Source organism: Coturnix japonica, chromosome 5 (genome assembly GCF_001577835.2).
Source record: "Coturnix japonica isolate 7356 chromosome 5, Coturnix japonica 2.1, whole genome shotgun sequence".
Lineage (NCBI taxonomy): Eukaryota > Metazoa > Chordata > Aves > Galliformes > Phasianidae > Coturnix > Coturnix japonica.
In genome coordinates, this window is record NC_029520.1 from 6305687 (window position 1) to 6327689 (window position 22003).

The 22003-nt window shown below is 40.8% G+C and overlaps 1 protein-coding gene across 1 annotated transcript; it reads right to left on the reverse strand.

The window, feature by feature from the left end:
• Positions 1-916: 916 nt before the first annotated feature.
• Positions 917-21255, reverse strand: NAT10 (N-acetyltransferase 10). The gene is made up of 28 exons (XM_015863532.2): positions 21007-21255; positions 19971-20062; positions 19145-19316; positions 18732-18854; positions 18085-18146; positions 17113-17227; positions 16308-16415; positions 15342-15475; positions 14883-14976; positions 14399-14497; positions 13887-14023; positions 13248-13372; positions 12774-12924; positions 12199-12295; positions 11680-11796; positions 10705-10806; positions 10526-10600; positions 10004-10120; positions 9682-9815; positions 8081-8129; positions 7368-7461; positions 7170-7280; positions 6622-6794; positions 5968-6087; positions 5128-5226; positions 4638-4711; positions 2528-2611; positions 917-1659 (listed from the first exon to the last, which is right to left on the reverse strand). Exons 1-28 carry the CDS (start codon positions 21112-21114, stop codon positions 1566-1568), a joined length of 3060 nt encoding a protein of 1019 aa, XP_015719018.1. The 5' UTR covers positions 21115-21255; the 3' UTR covers positions 917-1565.
• Between the last annotated feature and the right edge of the window lie 748 nt (positions 21256-22003).

Sequence of the window (22003 nt, forward strand, 5' to 3'; positions counted from 1 at the left end):
AGCATTGGAAGTAAGCAAGCCGACATCATCCCACTGCTAACAGCAGCAACAGTAAAAACATACAGAATTCACACTCACCTTTTCTTCCCAAAGACTTTCCAAAGACAAAAAGTCTCACACTTCCTATCTGCTCCTTTCCCAACTTCTTCAGAGCCATTTCAAGGCAAGCAACCACCACTAATTGCTGCCAGGTGCTGCAGCCACTTGGGCACAGCTGGCTGATAATCAGGCTCCTCATTAAGCCTTTAAGAGCTGCAGCTGCAGATCTCAGCTGCCCCCCAGTGTGGGTGATGTGCTGTTGCTGATTTTCAGTCTGTTAACCAAAGGTAGATGCAGGCTGTGTTGTACGAGGCCTACATTTAATTTAGATCTTTTATAAAAATCATCCTAGAAAACAAATAGTGTGTTAACAAAGAAGAATGTTCTTCTTTAAGGATCTTCTGGAAAAAGATGCTCTGAGATCTACAAGTAAATAGCACATGGCTACACACTGCCTGTAGTTAAGTCTTTTCTAAATCTTTATGCTGGAACATCAAGCCAATGCACAACGGCAGCAAGGTTCAGAACAGGGAGAGTTCTGTATCAGAAGTCAGCCCTGGTTCTGAAGTCTCTGGAGTCTGCAGTCACAAGAAATCCTAATTCCAGACTGATGCACATTTATTGCCAAGCAGGTAGCAGAGCTGGAGCTTACCTATCCCCTATTAAAGATGGCTGGGATCAGGTGTTGGTATGACAGTGCTGATTTCCTGGCAACCCTCACAGAAAACTTTCCAACAAAGCCAAGTAGCATCACTTGGTGAACAGACAGCAAGACAGACAACAGTCAAAGACACTTTTCCAGCAACTGTTAATCACTTTATCCTGTCTGGGAACTAGGAAATGTAGGTTACTGAGCAATGGGAACGCTGAGACCTTGTAAGCAAATGGGAATGTAAAAGAGCCTTTTATTACAGCTGTTTGAGGAGCACAGTATGCAGAAACTAAACGTTGTGTTCCAAAACAGAAGTGTTCTGAAATTTTTTGAGCAGGGACTGACAATATGGTTAGGGCTCAGAGTAACGAGCCCCAAATTAAATGTGTTTCCCATGGTGGCACCTCCCAACAGCTACAAAGGAATGGTTTTATTACTGACCAGTATCTGAATATATCCAGCTGTACAGCAATGCTACAACACAGTCGTGTACCAAAGGATAATGCGTTTTCATGCTTTGTTATCCAAACTCTTTTTTTAATAGACATCAACCATTAAGAAGCAGGAAAGTTAAGAGATTGATCTGTCAGTCTGAATGGAAACTGTAGCTCCTAAGGCACCCCTCATAATATCCCAGTGTTTTGCAGAGTGCTTCACACAAGCCCTGCAGTCACACTTCATAAAACATCTCCGCAGACAGTCTCCTGGCAGTGTCACTGCACTTCTCTTAATACAAACACTTTTAAAATGCCTCTTAGGCTTTTCCTTCCCTTCAGTGCTCACCCTCCTGCTCCTCAAGAAAGTCTTTTGGTTTGAAAGGAGAATGGTACAGACCCATCACTCGTTATTTCAAGTTCACTGATTCATTTTAGAGTCATTTCTTCCGCTTCTGCTTTATATCTTTAGTCTTCTTAAACTTCTTCTGCTGCTTGTGTCCTCTTAGTGCATCTAGTTTTCTTTTCTTCTCACTGGGAAATGGGAAGAAAATATCTGTTAAAAGTACGCCGGATGCCCACTTGGTTCTATGGAGAAGTGGGGAGAGCCTACACAGAAATGTTTGCCTCAAGACTTCTGGGCCAACCCCAAGAAAGTGGCTAGAAAGAAATAATTCCAGTTTCATGGGTCGCTCAGAGTCTTTTGCAGAAAGCATGAACAAGAGTACAATCTCTAGACTACAAAATCCTTAGCCTGACTTGAATCTCGTAAGAGATCTTTATTTTTAGCTACATTTTGTCACTGCTTTTGAATAAGACATGTTTCCTAAAGGCTATTCACACGGGGCATCTGCAAGTTAGACTGCCTAAAAAAAACCTACTATCACTGACAGCTGTAGATGTAAGTACACAGTTTCACTCTAGATTCTGACTAGATCAAGAACTCTAGTCTTTATAAGTATTGATAAGACTCCCTCACTACTGTAAGACTTCTAGAAATTCAGAGCTTCCAGCATCCATGAAAAGAACACGAACACACAAAAGATGAAATAGAAATGCAAGAAAGACCACAATTAATTAAGGTGTCAGTCACCATGGAAAGGAGAAACAAGCAAGGGAAATAGGCAAGTTTATAAACCCCCAAGGTGAACCTCCATGTTGTGCAAGGTAAAAGAAGATGGACTAAAAGGAAGGAACAAACTGCAGAAAGGCAGACTCAACATCTTGCAGGATTAAGCTCAAATTTGAAAGAATCCTCCACCAATTTCCCATTTTTCTCCAATGGGAACATCAGAGGCTCCTACAGCAGCAGGACAAGGATGCGGAATGAGTGCTGTCCATTACACTAAAGCCAGCAGGAAAGACAGGAGAGACCTTTCCACAGTATTTCAACTTTCCTAACCTTTTCACACTGACGATGGATGCGTTCTGTCCTGCTTTGCTGAGCACCTCATTCCATTCTTCATCATCACCCTGGATAATGTATCTAAGTGAAAAAAAGGTACAAGAAAATCAAGTAAAATTTTCAGGTCTAAGTAGAATGGGACAAATAGGCAATTCTGTGTTCATACACAGACAGTACTCAACTTCAAACAAAGCCAGGGCATCACACCCCACCAAATCAGTATTTGGAAATACATATAAAACCAGACAGGCAACGGGATACAATAGCTTGCCATGACTCTGTCAGCAAACAAGCTAGTCCATAGGTTAATAGCAACCAATACTAGTGTTCAGCCAAAGCTTGCCAGTGGCAGATGAAGCTCTTTCTCTCAGAAGACAGTGCTGCAAACATCAGAAAATTAGGTTTTGTTCATACAAGGCTGTACAACACTGAACAGAGCCAAACCAAACAGCTTGGACTTTTCTTTAGTTTTCTATGACCTGTATTCAAGTGTTCAAAATAGATTTCTGTCCCTCTTTCCTCAGAGAAACAAACAGAAATCTGTTTCTGGATGAAGAAAAAGTGAACATGGTCCAAAATGACAAACAGGCATGTCATACTATCAGATATAAAAACCAAAATTAAAACTTCAATTAAAAAGTACTGATCATTTTGTTTCCCTACTGTGACCGACTTACAAATCATTTCAAATCACATCCACTTTTGTCCTACCCTCAAAAAAGAAAACCAAAGACTCAGAGATCTAACCTTGATTGATCTAGAGCCAAATTAGACTTCCTTTTTCTGTTGTAATACCCGTAGAGAGCAATGGATTTATGAGACAAAAAGGGGGGGAAGGAGGAGAAGAGAGAGAAGGGAGATGATCCAAATGGCAGGTGGAATTCCTGTTGGTTCAGAGAGAGACATCTGCTGACATTTCAAGGAAGTTCAGCAAGCAACTCAGTATTGTAAAGGCATCCATGCACACGGCAGTGAGTGAAGGAAGCTCTCGTTGGTTGTTCTTTTCTGTTGGCTTTGGGGTGTTTTTGTATAGTTTTTGGGGTTTTTTTTGGATGGGTTATTTGTTTTGTTTGTTTTCCTTTTTAAATACTAGAATACTAAATTTAGCCAGCTACTATTTTTACTGGAGTTGAAGCCAGCTGCACACAGAAAAACTGGCCATCACACAACATGACCCACATATCCAGATTTGAGGAAACTAACTACTGTATCAAATTATAAGGAGTCCACACTCAGGATGCTTACTTTATTACTCCTTGTTATAGTACTAGGTAAATTATATATGTATAATATACATTCTCTACACAGCCAGGACCAAGAGCTTCATATGGATACACAGTATGAGTTCTTGCCAGAGTAACATAATTTACCATATAAAGAGACAAAGGGGAACGGAAGCACTCAAGCTAATGCCAGAGGTACCAGGAATTGAACCAGCATTTCCACATCTTCTATGTGCAGCAGTATAATGATGAGCTCCACCTTTAATAATTCAGTTCTGCAGTTCCACAGACAGACCTTACTGTTGATCAAACTGTTGTTTGCAAATTTATCACCTCTTTCTCTTTGTGCAAAACATCGACAGAGAAAAGGAAATCAGTACCTTCACGCTTGGCAAAAAGTAAAGTTAATGCCTGTGCCACATTCTTCAGGAAAACAATGAATGTACTGAGTTATACAGGTGAATGACCCTGAACAAATAAGCACTGCTACTGAATTTATCTTCTACTGCAAATAATGTAATAGGTGTATTTGGTGAACGGTTGGACTGGATGATCTTTTAGGTCTTTTCCAACCTTGATGATTCTATGATTCTTTGTTTTGAGTGTGAAACAAAGCAACTGCCAAGAGAGCTGATGAAAACAATTACTGTCTATCAGGACAAAAAACCCAAAGTTTTCGTCAGAATAGAGGCATATACTTATCCAACCTGGACAATACTGAAAGACGCTCATTGCTTTTTCTCATTTATAGATGGTTTGCAATCATATTACAACCTCAGCCTTGCGCACAAGTCTCAGCAAGATGTGCCAGAGCTGGTAACCCTGCATTCAAATAACTAGCAGGGAAAAACTGGGAGCTGAGACTCATACAGATAAATTCTTACTGTGTAAGGTCCATTTCCTTCAGCTTCCCCACTTCTTGCTTGTGTTTTTCTTGGAATTCCTTTGCAGCTTCTTCCTACAACAGGACAGAACACGGATGTATTACTACGTGTAAAGTGCAACACTAGCCATGCAATACAAGCAAAACTCTTTTCCTATTCAAATGGAAGAACATCTCATAAAACAAATATCACATGGTCTTGTAGTTTTTATCTCTTACGTACTTTCATTTTTATTTAATGGCTATACGTATAGTTGTAATGCATTACTCCAAGAACACCTCTGTACGTTCTATGAAAATCTGTATGGCTGATTAGAAAAGCATGACTAAGAATGCAATGTAAAGCTGGCTAGCTCTATAACTACCAAAAACTAACAGACATGACATGGAATATTTCTGATCCAAGAACATTTTGATTGCAAGGTTTCTATGCTTGAGAGAGCACCATGAAGAGTGTTTATGTGTGTACTAGGAAGAAAACTCATAATTACCAAATCATCATTTAAAGATTTAATTGTTGGCTCCATTACAATGTCCTTCGTTGCTACCATCTGTTCTTCCACAGCCTTTTCCTGGACGGTGTTGAACAACTGAAAATGAAGTAAGCCCGCACATGTAAAACACTGTATCTTCTACATTGGTGCTTTAAAATAAATAAGAAATGCTGGTTGTCCCCAAAGCAAAAACTCTTCTAACTGCGCAAATATTTCAGGCAGTTATTTATTTTTGATGCATACATTCAGTCATACTGAAATAAGAAGCTCAAGGTTGCTTTCTTAAGAAAAAAATACATAATAGCTTTCATTAAAAAGTATAAAAACTAAGAACAGTTAGTTAACACTGTCACTAGCACAAGCTCAGAAAGCTGACAGTTAACAATACTCTGTATTAACATACTAGGGAAAAAGAAAGACAGACACAAAGTTTCTATAGTGATTTCACTGGAGTTCAAGTCCATCTCTAAATGATACTGGGGAAGTCTCATGTTTGATTTTTGTTGTGATACCACCAATGCAGTGAACCACCAGAAACAAATGGCTCAAGCTCAGCTGGCATCACAGGCTGCACGCTCAGCATTTTGTTATGAGCACTTCGCTATTTAAAAACATATCAAGCACTCTCACTTGGGAAAACAAAGTACAAATCAATAGCATAAATACTGCCATTTCCACAAGGATTTTCCATTCTCACAAAATAAGTTAACCATCATTTTTTGTGGCCATATTAAAAATACACAGTTCTAATTCAGCCTTCGACTGCCATCACACTTGGTACTGGAATTACTCCTTGGTCTGATACTACCAAGACAAACCTTGTCATGATGCAATTACCTGGACTACTTTGCGGATGATTCTGTTGAAGAGACCCATCAATTGACTGCTAGGCAGCTCCACCTCCTTTTCCAGCTGGTCTAGAGATTTATGCTGTAGGCCAATCCCTAGAAGAAGGGCCTGAAGAAATGGCATATATTTCAGTTGCAGAGGCTTTTAGAGCAAACACTAGCATATCAACAGTAACCTTTAACCCCCTGCATTTTACCAAGTCCTCACTCTACTCCGACAATATCAGGCTTCTCTAGTACATGCTGAAGCCTTGCTCAGATGCAGTGAAACCTCTAAATTACTCTGTAGTCAGTAGGCATCATTCCATACTTAATACTGATGACTACATAGATGAGGCATAGGCTCAGGAAACAAGACTTTAAGGCTTTTTTCAGCCATAGTTCACACAGTATTACAAATGAATGGAATGCTTCACTGAACATACAACAGAATATGATCCTCTACTGATTTTATTCAAAGCAAAAACTAAAAGTAGAATAACATGATAAGCAGAAGAAATCATGAAAAGGATCACAGAAGCAGCAATCACCTAAAGCAAAGGCTTTTCAAAAATGCCATGAAATGGGAAACCACTCCAAAATTATGAGACAGCAGGGAAGTGAAAAGAGGTGAAATTTGGCTTGTTCTCATAGTGAAACATACCGACTGTGCTGCAGAGAGAGAGATATCACCCAACTGGTTGAGAAAAAACATCCTGGCAATGGTAGGTACCATGTCCATGATAAGATGATAGTCCACCATGTTGCGAGAGTACATCTCTAATCTCTTCAGGTCATATGGGATGAAAGCAGATTCTAATTCAGCACGGCTGATGGCTGAACAATAAAGAGACATCAGTATCAAGACTGTTCCTCGAAGCTGTCCAGGATCTCAGTATTTAACAAACTCCTTTTAGACATCATCGACTGAAGTCCAACTGCTATCCCAATATACTTGCAGAAGGCAAGACACTAGGAATACCACTGCTGCTCAGACTGGCTTGCTTATTCAACAGCATTGCAACTGTCAAAACAGACCAGCAGGTTTTAATCAAAAATGCAAGCGTGATATTAGACACAGAAAATGACTAAAAGCAACACATAGCACTTCACAAGAGACTTCATATAGTGCATAAGTTTGAGAACTCTGACAAACTTATACAAAGACTTTAAATTGTGATCTGGATAAATATACTGAGCGTGGATACTCACGGGGTTGTGACTGCTGCTTGATATTTTTGTTCTGTAAGATATTCAGTGCAAGCGAGGGAGAGAATGTGCTGAACTGGTAGGAGAGCAGAGAAAGGAACCGCCTCCTAAAATCTATACAACAAGATGAAAACATAAATTAGTCCTGTGAACCTCCAGAATAAAGTCTGCAGCATTTTTTCCTAGTTTTAGTTCAGTTACCTTTCCAGAAGGCAGTAAGCCAAGGTTCCTGTTCCGCGTCCTCTTCATTCAGCATCTTCATCATGATGCACGAATGCTCACCGGTCAGATCATTCTAATAATGAAGATGCATTTTCATCATCAGCATCAACCGTTTGCATTCTATGCTAAACTAAAGAAGGCAGAGGTCTTCTAAATCAACGACTCAAATATCCTTTGCTACTGATGACCACCACAAAACGATTAACTTCTGCAATTTGGTAAACCCCCATGCTGAGGGATTTTGGCTCCTTGAGATATTCGACTAATGTTGCAAATACAACGTACAGCACAAGAGCCAGAAAAACTCAAGCAAAACGCAATGATATAAGACAAGAAAATTGTTCTCTCCAAAAGTACAATAATCACTACAGCTACTTGGGGTAAATACCTAGAAAAATGATGGCAGTCAGTTCAAGAACAACTTGATTATTTTACCCCTGACTACAGCAATAACCCTGACCACCTGCACCTTTGCTCTATTTCTTTAAGTGCAAAGTACTTAGAATTCCACATTCACAACCCTAATACTTGATTCCTTTAGTAAACAATTAGACCAAAAGGAAAATAAAACAAACTTCAAATGTAGCCTTAGAAAATGTTTTTGCCCAAATGAGATCTCTCAGAAACCAATGGAAATACGCCCAGTGATTTTAACAGGGCTGGATTTCATTCAGAAACAGTATCCTACTTACTGGTGTCTGCCTCAGGTAAACTGGCACAAATCCAGCACGTTTCCAAAACCTAGGGAAAATGACAAGAGAAAGCACAGAGAGAAATATGGAGCTGTTGATTTTGCAGTAATACTTGTAGTTAAATAAAATCTATTTACTATACAACAACAACTGTTGGAAGGTAGGCACTACCCAGCCAAATAAATAATAAAAATTAACACTGACAGAAAATACCAACAGGATCTCCTGGGGAAACTGTGAAGGATTTATAATTCACTTCAGAGACTCCACTCCTCTTCAATAATCGCCTACAGACCAGACAGAGCCCCAGACAGACTTGAGAAATCCTGCTGATATCCCTTTTCATCCTCCTCTCCTGCATCTTGGCTGTGAACTGATACTAATTTCATTTTGCCCATGAAAAGGAATACTAGTGTAAAAGTCCTGCTGAGGCGAAACATATGGTGTCTCAGACAAAAGAAAGTCAGGCCCCAGAACAACTGTCACTGGCAATCCGCCTCCACAGCCTAAAGGATGACTACTCATCAGCCATGCAGGTTGTTGCAAATTTCAGTAGCAAGCCTTACATGAGCACCCCAGCAACTCTATGCCATTATTCCTCTTTGCTTTACCTATTCCCACCACACCTAACAGACAAACAATTCAAAAAGCAGTAAACGCTTATTCCTTCCTCCTGTCCTGAAAGGAATTGCTCAATAATGATGAACGATTTCCTTTTAATTCACAGAGATTAAGACTTTTTTCAGAACTGTTCAGTTTGGATGCTCTGTTCCACCAAATAAGTCACCCTCATATTTTGGTATGAAGACTGCAGTGTGCTTGTCATGGAACAAAGCCATGCACAGAACCAAAGTTTCAGGTGGTAAACTACTACTTTGCTGTTAGATTAGTAACAGGAAGAATTCTACACAGTTTTGAAGCTGTCTCCTAAACTATGAATTCACAACTTTCCATACAGAGTCTCAGAAATGTAAATGTGTTACAGTATTGCGTAATATTTTCTTTAAGTTACAATTTATTAAAGTTTAACTTCTTATATAAAACTATGACACAGAGAGCAAATTTTAGTAAAATTTCTCAATTATTTCTTGCTGCAGTAACTCAGTTCCTCTTGGTGAGAAAAATGAGAAACAGCAGAAATTTCTGTTGAAATGTATTTACATTAAGAAATTTAAACAAACAGGTAACTTGGAAGTTAGCAGCAGCTTGTGTTTCTAGAGGTCACAAGAAGGAGCATTTAACTCATCCCTTCTTATTACAGGTTGTTCTCACTGTTTGAGCTTAGAAAAAACGAGCAGTTCCCGAGCTGATGGAGAAGAAAATGGGTTTTCCTTCACAATGAGTTTGAGGAAAAACTACTCTGGAGGACGCACTAAGTGATCAGGTTCAGCTACACTGCACAAGAAAAGGGCTTGCAGGAGTACAAGGCTTGGAACTGCCCAGATTTTGAAATCAGTGGAAGCACAGAGAAAGGAAAAGAATGCCTGAGAGGTAAAATATTTGCATCTATATTTATATTGTTCACAAATTATAGATGTTCTATGATCTCCGTAGTTATACTTTTACACTGGGTGTACCTAGTAAACAGAACAAGATCTTACTTAAGTAATCTTGGTGTTAGGCCATATGATACTCCAAGGTAATCCAGACTCTCAGCTTGTCTCTCACTCAGTTTGAGAAGTAAAGGTGGCAAGTCTTTCCGAGGTGTCACAACTTCTTCTAACAGACTAACAGTCTGAAAGAGAAAGTGGAAATGAGTTAACAGCATTGCTCAGGGCAATCTGCTAATTAAATCCTTCATTCTGCATAAAAGATAAATAGGAATATTTTGTATTTACTTAGAGAAATCAATACTGAGTCTTACAGTGAGAAGTAGATAGCTTAGCACAATGGGAAATATGGTAAATATACTGAGTTCCATACCTCACTGCTTACAGTTGCAATTTCTTTTGGCTTTTGAACTGGTTTTTCTTCCAAGCATGGGAATTTGCCTTCATAGTACATCTGCAGTAAATTCAGAGCTCGGCTGCCATAGCCCATCTGTGAAATAGGAAGAATACACTATAAGCAAAAATACAGATCTATTTTCTAAAGCTGAACAACATTTTCCCCTTACAAATCCAATAACAATCTAAGTTTAAAAATTACTCAGCCACTGCAAAAACGTACTTTGATTACAACATAAGAACTCCATGAGTAATAATAATACAGAACCAGCTGGATGACCAAAATAACAAGAGCCCAGTCAGGAGTGCAGGACAGAACAATAACTGTCACTACATACCTCTGGTGTTCTGAAAATATCAAACACCAGTGTGAACATTTGTTACATTAACAATAAGCATCATCAGATCTACTCTGCATACTGGGCCAGACAAAGCTCTGGTCTGGCTGACTGGTAGTAGCTCTGCTGACTACTAATAGCTGGGTTTCAAAATACTTTACCCCCTGATAATCTGGATGAACTGCAATGCGAACAACGCGCCCACCAGACAGGGCCCCAAAGTCTGGATCCTGGAACTGCATAAGAGACAAAAGTCAATGTGAATTACTCAGGATACTTTGGAAACAAGCAATAGTGCTGAAAGGCATCAATAGTACAAATACACAGCCAAATTATTTACCTGCTCTGAAATGGTCCAGGGAATAAGATCGCCAGAAGCTTTCTTTCCCCTAGAAAGGCTGTTCATGATAGACTGGCGAGAGATCTCTCCTTCCATGCACACCTGCCAGAAAAGGTAAAAGGCCATGAATGGAGAAAAAGTGTTTCTCTCACAGTCATACCACCAGAAAATACCAAAACCTGTCCTCAGCTGATGAGTTCACTATGCAGAACTGACATGTCACCTGATGCCTATCCTGCAACATGGTGAGCTAACAGATATGTGCCACTGAACAGGCTCTGTCCCTACAACAGTCTCAAAAGGCACATTAATGAGCAGGCACGATGGTACTAAAGAAGCCAAAAGAGATTAAAGCACAGGATGTGCTCTATGTATTTTCTGTAGTCTGCCAACAGCAAACATTAAATCTCATCTCCCAGTACTTCTCTTTAAGTATCACATATCTCTCATGTAAATGGGCCTTTTTTTTTCATTTAAGATACAGTCAATTTAACTAGCTGTACTGAACACTAATAAGTAATAATCTGTGTTCTCAAGGAAAGAAGGAAGCATTGTGTCAGGTAGTCAAGGACAAGTATTTCTACAACTGTGGGCATCTCTGTCTGAGGAATTTGTATTTTTGCAGTTCTATTGCGAGTAAAAGGAATGCCAGACACATAATGAACCAGTGAATCAGCTCGTCTTGGCAGGCGTTCGGAACAGCAGGATGATCATTTATTGAGCCAGCAGCTGAGCTTCTCAAAAGGCTTCTCAGCACAAAAACATTTTACAGCATCACAATGTACTCATGTAGCAATTAGCGTTAACAAAAAGTAAAGAAAACCAACAACAACCCCAAACAGCCTTAATACACTGTTGTGGTCCTTAAAAACACAGTCTGAAGCCACCTTCTACTCCTGGACAGTACACTGCTTCCTCACTGTGTATTATCCCTGCTTCATTACACAACAGTTCACAGATACAGGACGCACTCACCTGAACAACAGCAAGTACTTCTGGTAACGAATTCTGGGTAGGTGGAACAGGAGGCAAAAGGCAAAAAAGATGATGGGCAGGTGCATCAGATAACATCTGGAGGTCATTGGGAGAGTTCTAGAAGGTAAATATGGATCAGAAAGCTTAAATGTTATTTCACAAGAAGAGCTCTAAACAATCCTCCATTGTCTGAATTTAGGGCTATTAAGAAAGTTGGAACTAGAACAATATATATTGCTCAGAGATACGATTTAGCAGAGGATTGTTAGAGTTAGGGTACTATGGTTAGGCTGTGGTTGGACTTGATGATCTTCGAGGTCTTTTCCAACCTGGCTAATTCTATGATTCTATGATATTGACAGTTGAATCTCCTAACAGGGCAGCTTGTGGCTGTTATGCTACCAAACAACATCTCTTTTGAGACGTTGAACACCAATTCAATTAGACTTCCTGAAACAAGCAGTGCTCCCTCCACACAATTCCTAGCTGAAATTTTAACAGGAGCGGCGTGACCTTTACCTTGTAGTGCGAAGCCACATAGAGGGCCATCAGTCTCTGCAGAAAAACTTCTGATGCTCTGTGGTAACAAAAGAGTGTGTCTCTATTTACATAATATCTAAACGCAGGGTTAAGGAATTAAACTCCCTGGAAAACAGGGATAAAAAAACACCTCCTTTTTGGTTTTACAGTTAAATTTTCCATTCAGCCTCAGGATATGTGCTGGCTTAAGCAATTAGGAGTCTACAGCTTTATCTACACGAGTGAATTAATGACTGGGTATCATTCATACCTTTCACTCCTTTAATCTGTAAAGCTTAACGCAGCATAACTCTAACCAGAATTTCCTTCTGCTCAGCCCTTCCTTAGTCACTGCAATAATAATGAAGTTTAGTAATGTCCTGGTATCACAGGCATCTTATCAGGCAGTGATAAGAGCTCAACTCCAGAAACGTGGTCTTAGTTTACTTCTGCCAAAAGATCATGCTCTAAGGTTATTATGTTAGCTTGAGAATTCACTATACGTCAGCTTGTGAAAGCCTGCATCACCCAAAAGCAATATATTTTACCAGAGCACATCACTTGAGTAAGGATACAGGTCACAGGCCTCAGGCAGTGGGCAACCGGAGATAATTCTGGTGATGTTGAGACAGTCCAAACACAGCAGATCATTCAGCCACTTTTCAACTGGATCACCAGGTGCATACCTGATTGACTCATGGAGGGACACCTCATGCAACGTACGAGCTGCAAGACAGAGATTAGAAACACACCCAAATATGAACAGTAGAGAAACCACTTGAAAAGTAACTGTTCCAGCTGGAGCCTTCACAGCCTGCTTCTTCATATAACATCAGGAGGAAGGTACAATGATCACTACTTGCATAGCTTTGATCCCCTAAATGCCTTGACATCTGAGAATCTTGAGGGAAAAAAGATATGAGAAGAGCTCCCTCATTTTCCCATACCTCTACCATCCTACAGCTGCACAGTACAGGGACATAGGGTTTGCTGAGCAGTGACACCAAACATCGGGGCTGTACAGTATAGTCCAGAAATCAATGAAGTACCTGAGGCAAGTTTGGCTGTAGCTGTAGATTTGTTCTCGGCTGTCATGGAGACTTGGGCTTGTGCACTCTGTTGCCGGAGCTGCTGAATTAGCTTCAAAGACAGTGATCGACCAGTACCCTCATACCTGCAAAACGGAAGACAAAAGTCTGTAGCAAGTGACCAAATGGCAATCCTGAGCCATGAGGAAGCTCCAACACAGAACTATGCTGATATGCAGAATTATGTGCCATTCTGAGGCCTGTAATGGCTTCATCCATCTATGAGAATTGCTGTGTTTTGTTACTGTTGCACATATAGGACAGAGCAACCTACCCCGTACATTTTTAGTCTCATCATACTGGAAAGAAGTCTTCACTCCTCTCCTAACAGACTGTGTAATATCATTCATATGCTCCTTTTAGCAGAACAGAAGAGGCATAAGGAAAATACTCAATGAACATGCAGTGGAACCAAAAGGAAAGCAGCAAGTGTTAGTGCTGACTCTTTGTTATTCTTAAGAACAGTTCCACATGATCAAAAATCAGCAAGACCCAATTATGATAGTGTGGAGTACAAAAAGAAACACAATAGACAAGAAACGGTCCATTAGCAGTCACAAAACTGCTTTCCCAGGTAGACCGGTGATGCGTAAGTCTTACCCATTGATCGTAGAAGCCATGAACACAAGGTAAGGACCTAGCAGTTTTTTCACCAGAGGGAGAGGAATGGCAGCAGCTTCATCAATCACCACAAGTTCAGCCTGACCCAGTTTCACAGAATCAGCTGGGTGTATGTACTGCAAGGTATGAGAGCACACCATCAACAACGTTGGGAAATATCAGAGATGGTGAAGCTTGAGATCTGACAATCTGTTTGTTATCCCTATTCCTCAAGAATGAAGAGAACCCACAGGGAAGAGTTCATGTTATCCTAAAAAAGGGAGCATCAATCACATATAGTTTTAAACATTTCCACATGCATTTATCTGCACAGATCACCAAAATACCTCAATGATCTAAAATATTTTGTGAAAGTCACACCAGATTCAGGGTCTGCTTCAAAGCACAATTATCCAGGATAGTTACACGTTACATAAAACAAACAACTACACCAATCAATAAAGCCAACAGTTATGAACAAAAAGAAAGGCCAGTCTACAAAGGCCAGCTACCTGAATGGTCTGTCGGTGCTCCTTGAACACATTCACTCTGACAACAGCTTTGTTAAACTCTGGGTTTAAAGACTGAATAATCTCATAATCAAGGTGTTCCTAAAAGAAAACATTGTAAAATCATATGAAAAGGCCAAGAGCTTAGAAAACTACTGTTTATCATTACCATCAAAACACGTTTGCTACGTGTGGCCTGGTATTTCAGATTACAGTTGAGAAATCTCGTAACAAAACCTTCAGGAGCCCAAGAACCGAGAAGATTCACCTGTTAAGAACTATTTTTACACAGAAAGGAACCAAATTTCCCAACCTATAAATACAGGTAAATGTAATCATACTATGATTCGCTTTTACAGAGCATTATTAAACAGGCTGGTGGGGGCAAAAGCTGATAGCCAATATACACAACAGACAATGGAGATGAGATGCAAGTCCCCTAACAGGGACTCTATGAAAGCGTTGTAAAACTGCGTGCCCTCCTTACCTGATACTGCAGTGCATCAAAGCCTTTAAATATGAACTCAAAGAGAGTGTGAAGGTTATCAGGACTTGGAGATGTGACAAAAATATTGGAGTAACTGCAGAGAAAAATGAAACAAGAATTTAACTCTTTTTCTACCAAATTTACACACAAAGGATTTATTTTAATAGGAGGGGTTGATTTTACTTAATAACCAGATTTCTTTCCTACTTAATAACAGCAGATTCTTTTATATACTTATCTCACTATTTACTGTGTGATAAATTTTGAAAGACTGAAGATTTCTGATTACTATAAAACAAAACAAACTTGCATATCAGTTTACACAGCAACTAAAAAATATAAGAACAACAGAAGGGAAGTATGTAGGACTGGAAACTGTAAATATATTAAACCTTATCACATGTTTTTTTTAATTTCATGGATGCAAATAATACTTGGGACATGGGGGACCTTTCTCACCCAAAAGCTACTGCTCCAGCAATAGCCAGTCCCAAAGCAGCAGATTTCCCACGTCCCCTGGCTGCTGTTAATGCCACGGTGCTCCTCAGGGTCTTCTCAGAAATGGCTTCAATAAATTTCAGAACTGCTTTTGCCTGATGATCAGAAAAGTGCAAAAAAATTCACTTTGATTAAATTGTTTTCAGCATTACTCAGACCTACTGCTACAGCCACATGTGATTTTCCTTAGGGAAGGAGGAGAATTAAAACAAGATGAGAAGGCTGAACGTTAAAGCCCGGACAAATGGTACCAAAGAAACTTCTTGACGCATTGAGTTCTTGAATTTGGTCAGGCTAAAACACACATGAACAATCATCACAGCTCAATTACTGCTCCCAAGCCAATGACCACAAAATACATTCAGAAAGATAGGAAGAGGTACACTGCTAGGGAGTTATCAGAGGAATATGAACGTATCCGGACAGTGAGAAGGCCAACTATGAAAAAGCCTTAAAGCAGTGCACAAGTCTCAGAAACTCTGTGCTGAACAGCAACTTCTCAGTGTCTATTCTGAAACAGGAAAGAACTTACAATGCTGCCTTCCTTTACACTAGTCAGTGATTCTCAAACGGGACTAAGAAAAAGTGTCAGGGAAGCAGTTATGAGAGTACATTAATACAGACTGTTAACATTTATTTCCTGCTTATTACAAACCCTTGAGCTATCAGCAACTTTTTAAATGCTGACTTCTCCAGATCAGCTTCCTGTCTCCATTTTAGCCCTCTCATTTATTCTCATCCTCATACAGAAAGTCACCACTATAGTCTTTGAGCTATTCTGTCCAAACAATTTTTCAAGAACTCTAAGACAGCTTCCATCGACGTTCATGCTTTCAGACTTGGTTACTTGAGAGATGAGACACAAATACCTGCTCCTACAGTGATTTGTCAAGCACACGGGATCTTGTATTTAAGTACTACACCAACCTGATCCAAGGTTTTACAGCCATCCACCAGAACTCCTACAGGCTGTGTATCCTGCAGGCTCTCCTTCAGCTCTTTCAGCTCCAAGTCTTGTGGCCGGAGACTATCTTCCTATAAACACAGAATTTTCCATAACAGGATTAGTACGGGACACCTCAGCACAATTACACTTTTGTGACATCCTGGGATATCTTTTATCAGGTAAAGAAAGATATCTGAAAGAAAGCGTTACCACAAGTTGAATAAGCTCTCTAAAGAAAGGAAAGTTTAAACGTGTAGACAGATACTTAACAATTCAATTTTAATGCATTTTCAAAACAGTGATGTATTATACAACAAGTATGTTGGATTCCCCAAGCTCGGAAGAAAAAAGCATAGTATTTTTCAGTGTGTGGTAACGGGATAGTGGCAGTGATAGAAAGAAGAGACCACAGACAATTTTTTTCTGAAGAATTTAATCCATTTTTCAGTCTTCAGGATAAGCCAAAATGTTACGATCTTCATTATACCTGTCATATGGGATCTACATACTGTAATTTAAGAGGAAGCAGCAGCAATTGGTCAGTTTTCTAACCAATGCCAATATTCTGAAAGCCAATCAATTAGCTCAGACACAAAAGAAATCCATTTCAAGTAGAAACAGATTCTGAATTTCCTAATTGTCACTGAAAATTCCAAAGGCATCTGTCTATGCCATTATCTGATATCAATCAGTGTGAAAGGAAAGCCGTCTCTTTTTCAGCCCTTTAATGCTTTTCAACTCAGACTAGTTTCTCCCAGTGAGAAGTGTCTGTCATTGCTTACTGACCTGTGACTGTGGTGGAACAGGTGTGATGTTTGCAACGTGACTGGAGATGGGCAAGATATTCAGCTGATCATCAATCACGATGCAATTCTTGCATGAGGCCAGAGACAGAATGAACCTGAGCAGTCAAGCAAAGGCAACTCAGTAAAAGCACTAGCAACACTACTGCATCTTGATGATTAATTAAACCTCTGTTCTAAGTGTTTACAGCAACAGCAGCTTAAAACTAAGATGAGACAAGTTCACATAACTGGTAACATGCCTCTTATCAGGATAGTTTATGCAGGACAGACATCCACTTACAGGGGAACACGCCTCCAAAGAAAACTGCTAACATATGATGATCCACCAAGAGAACTAGAAAGCAACTTCCAGCATTTAAGCGGGAGGTGGCTGCATAGAAGTTCAAGATAATTGTGACAAATGCTGACCACCAGCAAAGACTGTGGTCAGCGCCTGGTTTATTCATCCTTCTAATTTCAGACACCACAAAAATACCCCTTGCATGCAAAAGAACGATTTTTTCCAATGGCTACAGCAGGGGCTCAGTCACTCAATAACAACTTCATTGATACAACAAAAGGAGAGGAATCACCTTTAAACGGAAGTTCTAAAGCCACAGAGAAGACTCCACAGTGAGCAGTTTCATGTTTTATAGTAGGTATAGTAAGCACCAAGTATCTGAATTTCCTTATCTAGAGTACATGTTTCTATGTAGCATTTCAATAACAGAACTCAGAAGATTTTACAAATCTGGGAAAATTTGCACATCCTTTGTAATATAACGCTAAAATTTTGTATACAGTTTCTCCAACAAGATATAACATTCATTCCAGGACAGTACATATAAACTTCACAGAAGCAGCAAAGAATCCCTAATTCTCATGCAAACTTACAGGATACTTTCCTGATATGAACACATGATGTTGCTCTAGGCACCCTTCTGACACACACTTTGAATGCCCGATGACATACCTTTCATTAAAGCGTCCTACCACGTCCTGATGTGCCTCTGTTCTATATCGAGAGTGGACATCCTGAAACAAAAAGTCAGTCTGGAGAAGGAGCAGCAGTAGCAGAGACACTTAAAACATTATTACCTCATGGGACAATCCCATTTATTTTCCACCCTTGTGGACTACATTCACTCTCTCCATCAGCGCTGCATCCCAGACTGGATTCTGACTTTGTTTGCTGAGACAATCAGATATTCCAAATACTGCTTTAAAAACATACTTCTCCCACCAAGACTTTTCAGTGCAGTCTTACGTATTCTTGTCTGATTTAAAGGCCACATCTACTACATACAGAACATTTAAAGCAGCACAGAGATGCTAAGTAGAAATAATTTAATGCTTTAATTCACCTACTGGCATTATAAACATGGGAATGGTGAAGCTCTGGGTGACTTAGCACTGGGCCAGAAAACACAGCTATGTTTGTTGGCAGCACAAGGAATGGTGTAACTGCACAAACACAAACCTCACTCCAGGTTAAATGAAAGAACCAGCAGCAGAAGTAATGGAAAGAAGACTCCAACCCATAACAAAAGCAAAAACTAAGCACTTAACATCACCAAATGTACCTGCCTATGTAAAACAGACATATTGCATTGAACTTACCATGGTCATTGTATAGAGCTGCTTCAGTGAGTTCATTGTTCTCAGCAGAATTACTACAATTCCACCCCCTTCCACTGTTTCTACAGTTCTAGCCAGCAGGTTTGGAGTCAAGGCTTCAAAATCCTTGGAAATGAAAAAATAAACCTTAAAGTTGCCTAGAATTCTCAAGTGCAATAGCAGCTACTAAAAAGAAGAGAAGAACTATAAACATTTATCAGAGTTTGAATTAAACTTAACATTTGCATTAACCAACTTTCCATTACAATTCTAAGGCTGTGACCCCCCACAAAACTCATAAGTAAGGCCATCAAAACTTAAGTAACAGAAGCAACAAATAGAATTACTGCAGCTGTTCAACTCAAAGCAATCAATACTAGTGCAACATCCTTTACGTAAAAAGCTGAATTCCTTACCTGAAGCACACACATGCCAAAAGTGTTACCAAGGATCTTATGAGTTTCATTGTAATAGCAGTAGCGAATGTTTGTGGCTGCTATAAACAATTCGAAAGGATCATCATCTTTTATGTTCAAGGTTCCACTTTTAATCTTCTTCTGCAGTTGCCTCATTCTCTTCTTCCGGTGGCTGGAGAATAAAACTCCATGTAAGTTTTTCTGGGAAATGGTTTGAGAAGACTCTGCTCTCATTCCTAGTTTCAAGTCTAAATGGAATTCAGAGCTCGGGCTCCAAGGAAAAGTCTTGCATTACAAACACTGTACTCAGGGTATGTTCCCCAGTGCCTTTGGCCCAGAGCAGCACAAACAACACTGAACCAGCTGTTTTTGGAAGAAATCATCTGGTTGGAATCACACAGTTTCAAGTAACCCTTCCCAGTTTTGTGCCTGGACTTCAAGTATGATCGCAAATCTAAGAACTAACGTTTTAAACCCCTTTTTGAAATGAAAGCAACTGTAATGCCTCATCTGTACCCAGCTGTACATACTACTGAGGCACTGAAGTTTTGGCTGTTTGAGATTAGAAAGGTGAGGGAGAAATTGGCTCAGGACAACAGGGTTAGTGTTGAAACTACATAAGGAAACCAGAAGTACGTAGCACTGATGCCAACCATACCAGTGAAGCCAAATCTTAGCTCTGGAAAACTGAGCATCCTGTATCTGCTGCAAAAATAAGACTTGTTTCTCCTGATAATCAAATCAGCCCGTACTATGCAGAGCAGCCACACAGCTTCCCCTTCACACAGAGTACTACTGCAACACGAGATGCAAAAGGCCCCTTTACCTGCTAAAGCCCAGCTCCTTCTTGTAACACCACAGGACGGACGGCCTGGCCTTGACAGTTGCTTTGGACAACATGTGGTGCAGTATAACCACCTGCCAAGACACAGAAATATCAACGCATGATTGTATTCATAAGCTAACAAGGAGCAACATACATTTCAGCAGGGTCTGCTGAGACAAGACAAGGGCAAATGGTTTCAAATTAACAGAGTGGATGAAAGGAAGAATATGTTTATAGTAAGGGCGGTGAGGCGCTGGCACAGGTTGCCCAGAGAGACAGCAGATGCCCCATCCCTGTAGACACCAAAGGCCAGGATGGATGTGCTCTGAGCACCTCATCACACAGAATCACACAGAATGACCCGGGTTGGAAGGGACCTCAAGGATCATGTAGTTCCAACCCCCCTGCCTGGCAGGGCCACCAAACATACACATTTACTAGATCAGGTTGCCCAGGGCCCCATCCAACCTGGTCTTGAACACCTCCAAAGACGGGGCATCCACAACCTCCCTGGGCAGCCTGTTCCAGGGCCTAACCACTCTCCTAGTGAAGAACTTCCCCCTAACATCCAACCTAAATCTTCCCTCTTTTAACTTAAAACCATTTCCCCTAGTCCTGTTATTGTCAGCCCTTTAGAGTTTACTCCCCTCCTGGCAGTAAGTTCCCTTCAGGTACTGAAAGGCTGCAATGAGGTCACCCCGCAACCTTCTCTTCTCCAGGCTGAACAAACCCAACTCCCTCAGCCTGTCCTCATAGGGGAGGTGCTCCATCCCCCTGATCATCTTTGTGGCCCTCCTCTGGACCCTTTCCAAAATCTCCATGTCTTTTTTGTACTGAGGGCTCCACACCTGGACACAGTACTCCAGATGGGGCCTCACAAGAGCAGAGTAGAGAGGGACAATCAGCTCCCTATCCCTGCTGACCACCCCTCTCCTGATGGAGCCCCAGGATCCCATTTGCTTTCCGGACACCAAAGGCCAGGATAGAAGTGCTGTGAGCACCTCATCAAGCGGAGGCGTCCCTGCTCATTGCTCACCTGGTCCTTGCCGCGGTCACCTACCACCACGAAGAGGCCCCTCTGCCGCTCGGCCACCCCGTTCTCGATCAGCACCCGGATGCGGTTGTCCACCTTGCGGCGCTGCATGTTGCCGTCCGAGCTCTCGGCCCTTCTCCCCTCACTCCGTGTCCCGGCCGAAACCGCCGGTTCCACAAGCAGCGCCCGCGGAGCTGCCCCCAACACACGTGGGAGCCGCGCGGCGCAGGGCGAGAGCGACGCCGCTCAGGAAGGACCTCGAGGAGAGGCTGCCCCGGAGAGCGCCTGACAGCGGCGGCTCCCTCAGCGCGGGGCGAAGGAATAAAGGGGGATGGGGGCTGAAGGAACATGACTTCTGGTGCAGCTGTTATCCTATTAAGAGCTGATACTCATCAGTCTCACCCCAAACAAGCATTACTGTTGAGTTAGAACAGCATATTGCTAATACAGTTCTCTATAGCACTGCTCCAGTTGGCTTTAAGATGTGAATATGGGAAACTATTTTCCTTGCTTCCATTAAGGCTAGACCTACAGAATCACAAACAACACTGATCACATCATATTAAAAAGCCTAAGAAAACAAATAGAACAGCACCTCCTAGATAAGCCATTTAGGAAATTAGTTTCTTATCAGAGGCTCTGTGATACCACACCTGAAATCCAACATACCCAGATTATGAAATTATGTAGAAAGAGACAGAAATCCAAGATGCTGCCTCTAAATCTTTATATAAATAGATGAGGGTCAGAGCTTTCTTTCAGGTATAGTCTTCAAGCTTCATTAAAAGCCCACTTACAGCTTTCCCCTCAGGTTACATTCCCTAATGCTTAAATTAGATTATTTGAATGCAATATCAATCCCCAAACAGCCAGGTGCAGTGCTAACAGTAAACATCCTCTTTGCATCCTTTAAGATGTGCTGATTGGGATGAAAAACATTTAATATGCCACAAAATGCAAATAGTTGCAGCTGGGACAGCTTGAAGGACCTTCTCCCTCC

Coding starts and splice junctions, on each gene's coding strand:
- NAT10 (XM_015863532.2), bottom strand. CDS start 21,114: ATGCAGCGCCGCAAGGTGGACAACCGCATCCGGGTGCTGATCGAGAAC. Junction 19,317..19,970: donor AAGGAGCTGGGCTTTAGCAG/GTAAAGGGGCCT, acceptor TTTATTCTCCAG/CCACCGGAAGAAGAGAATGA. Junction 10,121..10,525: donor TTCATCCAGATTATCAGGGG/GTAAAGTATTTT, acceptor CCTATTTCACAG/ATGGGCTATGGCAGCCGAGC.